The sequence below is a fragment of the Lepeophtheirus salmonis genome, chromosome 13 (assembly GCF_016086655.4).
Source record: "Lepeophtheirus salmonis chromosome 13, UVic_Lsal_1.4, whole genome shotgun sequence".
NCBI classification, from domain to species: Eukaryota; Metazoa; Arthropoda; class Copepoda; order Siphonostomatoida; family Caligidae; genus Lepeophtheirus; species Lepeophtheirus salmonis.
This window is the reverse complement of record NC_052143.2, coordinates 13,564,769-13,577,013: the sequence shown is the minus strand read 5'-3', so window position 1 is coordinate 13,577,013 and position 12,245 is coordinate 13,564,769. Positions and strand designations below refer to the sequence as shown.

Here is a 12,245-nt window from a genome sequence, read left to right as displayed (position 1 = left end):
TATAGGCACAACTTGGTCCAACTATCATGTTTGAAAAATTGAGCCTGACCCAAAAAAAATTGGGTTAGGTTCGGGCTTTACTTTTTTTCTTCGCACCCATTATGGCAACCACTTAATGAACCTGGTATTTGCATAGCCTTGCTAGTAAATAAGGTGAGAAAATATGTCTGTTCCGCTGGTTTTAAAAAAAGGAGGCTGTTGAAAATAAATTGGAGATTGCTTTTGAATAAAAGTACTGGCCCAAGACACTTTACGAGGCTGCCCAAAAAAAACTGCCTGGAGACTATTTTGAAACTGTTCAATTTTTTTTTTTTTTTGAATAAATTGGGCACCATGTGATCATTTTTACCAGTACATTGAAGCCCTTAACATTTCAGGACCCCTGGGGTTGCCTATTTACCTTTAAATAAGCTACACCCTTGAGGCTCATTTTTATGTATTGATAAACAAAAAGGGCTTTATATATTAATGAGTATTTTGTAGGTTGGACTTTTTATACTAGATAAATACTAAATGAATAAATAAATAAATTCAAAAATGAACGGTGAATAGAAAGTTTAAAAAAAAAGTGAACGGGTACATGCCTCCTTAAATGTGAAAAAAAAACAATATCCAAAGAGTTCACCCTTGAGAAAAAATTCACTACTACCTTATGTACTATCAATTCTGATTCAAATAGAAAAAATGAAGATTTTTATACCCTCGGAGAATGACTTTTTTTCGAAAACTCCATGGATCTTTGACCTCCACCGAACCCCAATAAAGAACCATTGCCTTACACAAGAAACGTCCAATTGTGGGTGATTTCGTAGATTCCTACTATTTTTATCAACTCATTTATTTCCAAAATATTAAATCACATTGACAAATCTTAAATGATGTACATATTACAAATGTATAGATAGATTAGGCTTATATAAAAGGTGTAATCCAAACACTTGTTTGTTAGTCATCGTTGTTATTTTTGAAAAAAAAAAGATTCCTATTGTATATTCATCATTTAAATACACCGGATGTATCTCCAATGTTAATTCTAGTAGGTCCAAAGACTATGGAAGTCAAGCTATGTAGTTAATAAAAAAAGAAGCTTTTTTTAAACTGATGAGTAGGTTGTTGCATGATCCGATTATGAAGAGGTTTTCAAGAGTCAAAAATTTGTTCTTCTTAATGAGCAAAGGATTTTGGATTAAATCTACAGATGAAAATAGTTGAAATAGTAATGTCACGAATCCAAAATACAATACAAAAAGTAGGTACGATATTTTGATATTTTTGGGCCAGCTTAGAAATTGATGACGTCATAAAAACAATTTCCATTCTTGCTATGTTTTATAAAGGACAGTTTTTTAATTCAAAAATTTGTTTATTTACGTCATTGGCGGATTTTTTTTTATTTTTGCTGTAAATATGGTAGCAAGAACCATTTTCAATATCAATTTAGTATAGTATCGTTTTAAGTATGTCAGTACCCCCGTACCAATGGCTACTCAGCAATTCTAGCATAAATGTACAGAGTGGGCACCCAAAACTTGCAGTAACATTTAATTAAGACTTCATTTCATTGTTTCTTAGCAACGAGGTTTCATTACACAGCCAAACAATTGCTCAAACCAAAACAAACAAGTTTTGTCTCTAAGTGTAAAGATATTTGAGTAACATCAAAATAGGTAACGCATGTGCGATATCCTGTGCGCCGCTATCAGTACAGAGAACGTTGGTATCTCCATCCGGAATGCCTACAAAATCAAAAAGCCAATTATAGCATTCTACAGTCAAGAAGAACCAAAACTTATGCGGCAATATGACTTACTTCTGGCCTTCTTCCAGCCCTAACCTCAACCCCTTAGACTTTGCAGTTTGGTGCATCTTGTGAATGAGGACATACTGAATACAAAATATACTATTGAAAGATGTCACATATAAGTTTTGAGTTGTCTTTTATTGATTCTATCAAAGTCATTTATTAATTTTGGATCAGCTCTCTGTATCAGGACTTTAGATTATTTTTAAAATTAATTTATCACGGTTTACATTTACGAATGTGAGGGACATGTAAGTTGTGCTTTACGCATGTGCGAGAGTTATCAGAAGGAAATAATGGCTGTCGATGTAAATTTGTTCATATATAGCATAATCCCATGATTGTACGAGAATACAACTGTGTCACGTGTTAAAACAAATTTAGTTTTTTTTTTTTTAATTGGGACTACCTGTCTGTTTGCATGTCGTCCTGTGTATGTGAAAACTAATATAAAATTTAGAGAAGTTAAAAAACATTTTCCGTAGGGATAATCAAAACATATTTAAACTGCATGTGTTTGAAATAAACGAAAAATAAATTGTCAAAGGGGACAAATTGAAACAGTAAGGTTTATTTTGCAATAGTATTACATATGTTTTTAGCAGTTACATTCACATTAAACAGAAAGAGTCAAGGATTTCATAAACCCAATTCTAACATCATGGATGATAGATTATCTGCCATCTGAATTGTTAATATTAGCACACATGTATGTATACCCCGATGAAATATATAGGTAAGCACAAAAATATATAGCCTTGGAAGTGAAAGAAATGTTGTGCTGAAATAGAAAGGTATTATTCCTTCACGCCTTGAAAGAAATAAAAATAAGTAGAAAATAAAGAGAGAATGATGAAGAAAGGGGAGTAAGAAAGTACAAACTTTCTCCCTTTTACCTTGCTTCTCCTCATCTTAAAACTTGACTCATGATTTAAAATATAACATAAACATATTATATATACATAGCCCCGTATAGTACCTACATCACATGTATTTATTATGATACTCGAAATCAAATATTTATTAAAAAAATATGTCAATACATTTTGTCAAAAATATGAAGATCACATCCATTTTGTATCTCTCAACCATTCTTCCAAAAAGTGAACAAACAAACAAACCCCAAATTAACTGGTAATAAGCCAAATAGGTCATTCGCACGTACACTCTATCAACATATTTATAGAGGTATTCACCGATGAGCAAATTTGAATTTGAAGGACCCACAAAAATACAACGCAATTCTTGATTTTATGAACTGAAATTCTTTAACTAACAGCCTTATAAAAGCCATCATAAAATGTTCTACTCTACTCATGTCTACTCAGTTGACATTAACAAGACAAAGGGGGTCACATACCTACATCTTTCTCTTACTCCTGCACGTCTAATCCTCATAACTTGATGCAAAAAAAAACAACAACAATATGTATAATTGGACTTGTACATCAAATATGCATATTCAACGGCAAACATCCAAATATGAGGTCGTGATTGCGTTTAATCTATCCTAATAAACACAAAATGGAATAAAAGTTATTTGAAGGGGAAAAACAATCATTGAATTGCAAATTAAATTTTGAAAAATATGAAACAAAAAAGAGAAAAAAAGATGGGTGTTCATCCCTCTTCTGTACTCAAAATCAAGTTTATCCTTCCCTCCCTAATGTAATTGCTTGAATTCATTGAGTAATTTATAAACGAAGCAAAATTAATGTATGCATATATAAATATTTGCATTGAATACTAATCCATCCCTCGAATAAGCATCATTTTTCAACTCGACTGATAGAAGGGCTACATAGCAATAGTTGTCAAACATTTCAAAATTAATGATGATTTTTGCACTGAATTCTTCACGATGAAATGCATAATGACACTGACGGAACATCAATTACAAGAAAGTATGTGACAATTTAATAAAATACTATTACATGGAGTAATTCAAAAAATTGAACGAGACACATATTAGGTGAATGATTTGCAAAAATAAAACCAAAAGAAGAATTAATTTAAGAGTCAAATTAAATCTTTTAATTGGGCTCCTAATAACTTTTAATAAGAGAGATAGATAACAATCAATGACGGAGTAGTTGAAACCTTTTGGCACTCACACAAAAGAAAATACCATTTAAGAATTTGATGCCATGCATTGGAAATAATAATAATAATAGTGATATGAAAGAATTGAGTGGGGTTTCTTTTCTTCATGTATTCGTACATTGGAATCAATGTCAAATTAATGGTTACATACCTTCCTAGAGGTATATATACGAATATACTAAAGTAAAATAAGTCTTTTCAATGCAGGCAAAGAATGAATTATTCATAAAGAGTGGAGTACTGAGCCAAGTTAACTTTTAATTGTGAGACACTTTATCTAAAATCAAGTATCTATGTAGGAAGATATTAAGTACAGGAAGCTAATGCTAAAAATGATTAAATGTGAGATTTCCCGAGTAATATGTTTTTCTCAGAAATTTCTCGCAGACAAGGAAAAGATCCCCTTCGTGTGTATGTAATAATGTAAAATTATTATAGATGATTAATTTATAAATCATTGACCTTAATATGTAAGGAGTTTGTGTTTGTATATTCATACTAAACTTTTGTTTCTCAATTAACTCAAAAAAGAGGGAATGTTACAATCTGAATCTATCAAGAGTGCTTTTACTCACGTTCCAAATGAAGAGAATGTACTACATTTAATAACAAAGATTAGTATATTTTCCTCTAGTTTGAGAGCGCTGTCTCTTAATTGTGACGTCACGTAAATAGACTCTCTACCTAAATGACTTCAATTGTCCAATTACTGTATCATTATAATTATTTATTTATATATATGTATTTCTTTGATCAGAGGATTGATCTACTGCCTTCATCCATCAACTAAGCATTGAAGTCTGTCTATGGATAATGAAGAATAAATAGACATGATGCCTCTATGTTCAACTTTTTTATATGTGACATTCAAAATCTTATCAATTCTATTATTGTATTTTCAAATACGTACAACACTATCAAATAAATCTGATTGTAATTCTTTCTTTATTAACGCAACACGCATCAACTAAGGTCTTAGAGTCAAGTTTAAATTATCAGAACGTATGATTATGGTGATTCTTTTATTAATAGTAAGTATGTATGTATACATATGACTAGTGTTATGTAGGTCCATATTTAGGAATGAAGACATCAGACGTGTTCAGTTTAGTTCTAAAATGCTATAAATTCGGTCCTTCGTGACGTCACTCAACTTTAATTTTTTTTTTTTTTTAAAGTTCTATTACTGACAGTCCACAGGACAGATGGTCCCAATGACTGATAGGACCAGTCCGATTAAATAAGGACGGATACAACACCAGCTATGACTGTTCTTGAATTCAGAGAAGTTTGAAGCTCGATCAATAAAAGGAAATCATCTAGGGGCAGAAGTTTCCTCTTTCCTCCCCTCCTTTAATCTCTAATCTAAGATAAGATACCTTTTGACATATTCATGCCTTGAAAGTATGCATGCATGAAATGCATGAAAATCCATTTAAATTCAAAGGCAATTCTCACGATTTACATATTTTGACGGATCTGATCCTTAAAAGAGAGATACTTACTTTATCCCCCACGACGACATTATCTCCATTCGAACGGAGTTTGTAGAAAGGGAATATATAGAACCAGGAGCCTTCGTTCCCAGCAGCGTCCAAGTGGATTCTCATTGCGTTCTTTTCTTGGAGAGCTGGAAGGCGTTTATTGACTGTCAAGTATTTGTTGGACTTGAGATGCAGTAACTGAAAAGGTACAAAGGACATGTCATTTTATATAAGTTCTGATAACAAAGATGGATTTGATTGCTTAAATATTATTTATGTAGTTATTAAAAATGGTCATTCCTGACAATTCAGACAATGAACGTCGGTCAATCATAATCTTTAGAATGTACATACATATTATTTATGGGTATATCACTTACTTGGATGACACTTCCATATTGAATCGTGGTGCCCATACACTTCTTACTCTCTGTTTCATTTTGTTTCTTCTCAACCTCTGCTGCATGCTGAAAATACAAAAAATAAAACAGTCAGTACTTTTGAAGATTTATTAGAAATAAGCATTTTTCTTTCTATCCTGTATATGTTTTTTTTTACATATTATTAACTCATGACCTTAACTAAGTACATAAATAAAATATTTATAATTATAGTGAGGCCATATACGCAGCGCACTAATTACAACAGCAAGTCACGCTCAACGAACGATAGCAGTGGTTATTCATTAAAGTAAGAATAATTAGCAATGACTCTCAAAATCATAAATACATAGAGGATTATGTGTAAAGAAGTTTGGACCTCCTTGATGATGACATCTTTAAATCTCTTAGTAAGTAGGTCGCACAAACCCTCATCCATTTATACATATACTCATACATATATTGGAAATGGATAATAAGTTGCATATAAATTTTCAATTTAGAGAAGATGGGGAAGGGAGGAGAAAAATGAACTCTTCCATCTGCATAGAAATGGCTTTATTAGAAAAGTAATGGCAGAATAAGAATGAAATAAGTACCTATGTAGATGGCATGGACTTGAACGGAAAAGGGAAATACATTAAATATACGCTTTTTAACAAACTATTATTAGATATTAAGGTTCGCTGAATGCTCTACCCAAGGTAGGGGTTGAGCATACGTCGGAATAAAAATTCTTCCTCGCAATGTATCGAACCCTTGCTTTCATAACAGCGGATTGTCCAGAATTTAGAATCATCTATATCCACATCTATAAATTTAAAATATTGATATTCATGTATACCCCGTCTCTTATCATTTCCGGCTGTATTTTTTTACGGAAACCCTCACTTCAGCGACATTTTCATAAAATGAGGATAATAAAGTAAGATAATTACTCTGTTATTTAATACAAATAACCAAACATTTTGTATACATTCGACGAAAACTTTCGATCCCAAGCACTGTGTCATAAATATTTTGAATATTTTTCAAGATAGGAATCTTGAATTCAGGGATGTTTTCTCATTCCTAATGCAATATTATTCTTTTTACCTTTGTTACCATATTGAATAAAAAATATAGATGAATATGGTATTTTAACACTTCAGAAATTGGTCTTGAGTTGTCTTTTCTTGACTCCATAAGATAAACGTTTGTTTATATTTAGTCATCCTACTGCAAGTTTTGCGTCCCCACTCTAAACATTTCTTTTAGATATTCGATAACAAAAACAAATGCCTGATTCTGCGGATTATCCGCATTCATTAAATATATACGTCTGCATAACCACATTTTTAGACAGTCCCGATACTTAACTTACATATATCCAAGAAGGGGACAGGTATTTAAATTTTGGTTACCAGTAACCTTTAAGGAAATAACTTTGCAAAACGAAGAATATGCTATTGGAGTAGGAAGAGAAGGGATCTCGAGTCAATCGATCACCATTGCTCGAATAAGTTTCCACGTAGGATTAGACAATCATTGGAGTTTGTAATGTATATTTTATTTATGTACAAGGGTCGTTTGAGAAGACTGTGCAAAGTATAGAGGTTATGATTAGTTAGTAGCATTTATTGGAGTAACACAACCCAACTTTCATCTACATCAGTCTATGTCTTTCTGTTTGATTATGGTGACTGTCTTGTGGATTCGAAAGGAATAGTCCTCATCGACTATCTGGAAAAGGGTAAAACTAATACAAGAACATATTATTTATCGTTATTGGACCGTTTGAAAACTGAGCTGCAAGAAAAAGGCCCAAGATTGGCATACAAAAAAGTCATTTTCCATTACGACAATGCACCTCTTCACACCTCAGTAGTTGTGGTCGGAAAAGTAATGGAGATAGGGTTCCAACTCGAGAAACCCACATCACGAGCAATCTCAGTCACCTTCACTCTTCTGTCATCCATCATTTCTTAGAGTAGTAACATCAACAGAGACCGTACAAAGTCACTTGTGCACATATGATCACATCGATATTTTTGAAAGCACTTATTTCTGATCGAAGGTGCATAGTCTTCATACTGGTTATCAAGCTTATTTTTAGTCTCCTGAGGCGTTTTGTCTTTCATAATGTATAGTTTAATCAACACATAAATTCTTTTTTCCGTCCATTTTTTGAAAATACTCCACTTCTTCGATTCAAACGAATGCCAAACAGAAAGAAATCGACCGATCTCCCTGAAAAATGGTGTTTGTTCTTCCAAGAAATGCAAATAACTAAACATAACCTCGAAACACGGCATTTGTGCCATCTCTCGGACTTTTCAAACGACTCTCCTATGTTAATAGTAATTTTTTGTTCCATGAGTTAATGGATTTGATGACATAAAAGTTCCTCTCCCTGATAACTATTACGTTCCTCCTACTGTAATGGTTCATAGTAGATACAAGAAAAAGGTGTAGTGATTTACTTAACTAGATGTGACCTTCTTTTGCCGCCTCATCCTCAGTCCACGGATCGACTCCAATAATGATAGATATTTCAGTTAAACATCAATTTTCATGTGTCAAATTTATATGTAAACGAATCTTGAGACAAATTACTAAAAAACTTTCCTTTTATCTACTAATCCAATATTTCATTGGGAATCCATTTTTTGAATTGAATAAATTTATAGAGCAGCGTACTTATTCCTATATTTGTTTTTTGAGACGGTAGTCACTTTTTGATTTATAACTCAATCCCCTTTCTAGTCTCCTTGAGCTCCAAAAAAATATTTTGGGTGTTTTGAGTATAGAATAAGGCCCCTTTGTATGACCCCTACCCCATAAAATTGGCACTCCTTTTTTGCCCGGCCAGATTCAAAAGAGACCCCCATGCAAAGTTTCAGCATCCTAGGCCCAACGGGCTGGTCACCAATATAGTACACACACTGTATTTTTTTATTTTTCTCTTTTTAGGTGCATACCCTGAGCAAGAAAAAAAAGGAATTTTTTTTAAGCCAAAAGTTAGTGGAAAAAACAAACAAACAATGGAAATTATAGTTTTTTATACATCAATCACTCCAAATCTTGTATGGAATCATCTTCTTTTTATGAAAACTGAAGAGTACCATAAAATATATATAATCAAATATAAAATACATACAGTGAGGATCGAAATTGAAAATATTTGAAGGCCCATCATGTTCTTACCAAACCTGTTTATTACTACATCAATTTGAATGTTTTGTCAACAACGACGGCGTCAACTACTTCTTCACATTATCACTCTATTTTTTTATATCTCTATGACAAAGTCACATACCTTAATGCATCCTTTGATCAATAAAATAGAGCCTTTGCATTCTCTTACTCAACAGACATTTAATGATGTGGCATGTGGATTGTACATTCATAGACATATCCTTTGAGGGAAAAAGTATGATGTTATATCATTTTCTCTAGAGAACATTGTCTCCACAATATAAATAGACATATTTTGCTACTCACAATAATGGAATTTAATAGACATATTTTTTAAGCATGACGAAATTAATATGCATGCATTTGTTAATTATAAATAAATATATATATCCTGGGAATGAATTTAACTTACCTTCTTCTCCAAAAAGAATAAAATATATTTAAAAAATAAATAAGTAAGTATTAGTAGGGCTCGACAGCCATGCTAGACTGGGGCACAAGTTGGCCTAGTGTAAGATGATCCGTATCTAGCCCGTTTATCTACGTAATGCCGTACCTTAAATACCTCAAATTCACAGATGATTTTGCCTTCAAATCATAAGTATGTATTAACTCGTATCAATGTTCCATACGCCAAATAAACATTGAAAACAAATAATATGTGTGATTTTTAATTTAAATATATTTTTAAAAGGCAAACCTTATTTTAAAACAAAAGTATCTCTCTACCTGCCTTGTACTAATCTAAAAAGGAATTAATATTTGTGGTATTCTCGGCAAGTAAACTTTTCATAGGGCATGTAAAAAAATTGATCAGCTCTACTGTCTAGTGGCTAATTTTAAGGACTCTCGAGCCCTGGGTATTAGTGCTGAAAATCGGTAAAAAAAAGTATCCGTATTAATGGTAATATATAAGCGCCTTAGGGCTGGCAAAATCAATAAATGCATTGTGCTATAATTTGAAATGAACGTTACATTTAATAATCATTGATGAAAATAATACTATAACGGAAGAGACTTTTGTAGTGTAGTTGATACTTGAATATGTTTTATTTTTATTTTCTAAAGGCGTTCTCATTATCCTTTCATTCTTGAGAAGAGAACATATTATACTTATAAACTATAAAGTGTAACCATGAATGTGTTTAAACGTATAAATTCTTGTTGAAACTCTGAGTAAAATGTTGGATGGACATCGCTTTAATTCCTGCCTATATCATGACAAGATACAGAGTTTGCGTTTATTTATGAAACGTCATGACAGCTAAGCTACTCTCCTCCAAAATATTCTTCAAGCGGTCAGTGTGACCAACTTGATTTTCGGTTTCTTTTTTTAACATACCGTTCGATAGTATTATTTTCATCTATGGTAATATAATGAACGACAACGTAATGTAATTTTCTATTACATCAAATATTTCACGAATTATTTTAAACATTCTAATTTATAAATGAATTTAATACAGTTAGAATCAATGCTTGAAATAAATAAATTACTTAAAATTATCATCTGAAAATTATGATCCTTTCTATATTATACTCCTATAAAAAATGCCAGACATTAACTAGAAGACAAAAGTACTTCATAAATCATTGAGCAAATTTTGTAAAACACAAGGATAGGAATGGCACAAAACTGGCTATGATACTTTTATCTTTTTAAATGTTCCTTTAATTGATTAGATGGATTTGCAATGAGGAAGTATAAGTAAACATAATAGTATGTATTTCAATTACACTTTCTGACCTAGGAATCTTCTTTGAGTCCATATATATTAAATAGGCTTCCTTCCCTAGGAACGGCCGAGACACGAACCTACGCACATTGAGAGTATACTTTTGAATTAATAAATAATAATTAATACCCATGTTAAAATTAGCTACCTGTCTTATAAATTTGAAGGGAAAATTATCAGATATATTTTAGGCGTCTGTCAAATATCATAGACGCCAAAGCACCAGTCAGGGTCTTTTATTTAAAAATGGCAACTTGGCACCTTTCAGCACTAATAAATAGAGTTCATATAACCTGAATAAGAGAAATCAATTTTTTTACTTAATAAAAGACTTTGAATGAGTATTACGAGGGTCGTTTGAAAATCCGTTCAAATTCCGAGAGATGGCGCTATTGGCGCGTATCAAGGTATGTTTATTTAGAAGCATCTTTTGGAAAAAGAAAAAAAAACACAACTACTTTCAGCCAGATTGGTCTATTTATTCTGTTTGGCATTCGTTTGAATCGAGGAATCGGCCAGAAAGATTATTGGCACTGTCTATTGGATTCGCAAGGAATAATCATCATCGACTATCTGGAAAAGGATAAAACTATTACAGGTGCATATTATTCATCATTATTGAACTGTTGGAAAACTGAATTGCAAGAAAAAATCGGATGATTGCCCCACAAAAAAGTCATTTCCATCACGACATTGCACCAGCTCAGTCCTCAGAAGTTGTGGTGGCAAAATTAATGGAGATAGGGTTCCAATTCGAGATGGGCACAGAAAAAAATAGACCTATCTGGCTGATAGTTGGCGTGTGTTCCTCCAAGCGATGCTACTAACTAAACATTACCTGGATACGCGCCAATCTCTCGGGCTTTAGACGGACATTTGAAACGAACCTCGTATTTAAAAATAAAACTACCCAAATAACACCAATTTTAATACTAACACAATTCAAATATCTGCAAGAAGTCTACATTCTAAAAACAAATATTAAAAAAGAGCTTTCCTGTACATTACAGAATATCAATCACATGAGTAAAAACTTAAATAAACAATGGGTCGTTAATACAATCAGCATTACGCCGTATTTTGAAAGAAAAATACTTGTAACATTCCTTTCTTTTTAATATGGTTTAGTAAAAACTAAAATGAACTATTTATAGAAAAAAATATTACTAGGAAAATGACATTTTAAAAACATGTCGAATACATTTACAAAATTCCTTCTTCAATTTGTTTCCAAACATAAACAATTAAAATTTGTTAAAACTTGCGCATATTTTTAAAGGAAAGGATTGTTTACAGATCAAAATAAAAATACGTCTCTAGGATTCGTCCAAAAATTATTATATAACGCTCAAGAAGGCGGAAACGAGTCTTCAGTATAGGAAGCATTACTTAGAGAAATAATAGAGAGAATTACGTAATTGGCTAACTACTAGTTAATTACACCTATTAAATATGAAGATTTAAAGAATCCGACATATAAGTGATACTAGGGTTGTATCAACCCTTATAACAGGACATGAAGTCGATCCCATCTCAACCCAACAACGGAGTTGGGAAAAACGTT

General features: G+C 32.2%; 1 protein-coding gene across 7 annotated transcripts in view; it reads right to left on the bottom strand.

Moving 5' to 3' along the window:
* Window positions 1-12,245, bottom strand: part of Itpr (Inositol 1,4,5,-trisphosphate receptor) — a 131,633-nt gene that overhangs the window by 61,377 nt on the left and 58,011 nt on the right. For all 7 annotated transcript variants that reach the window (XM_071892514.1, XM_071892515.1, XM_040724324.2 and 4 more), the window contains exons 4-5: window positions 5,769-5,855; window positions 5,410-5,586 (exon numbers count right to left, since the gene is read on the bottom strand). In XM_071892514.1, the coding sequence (XP_071748615.1) occupies window positions 5,410-5,586; window positions 5,769-5,855 (264 nt within the window). The remainder of the gene's footprint in view (window positions 1-5,409; window positions 5,587-5,768; window positions 5,856-12,245) is intronic.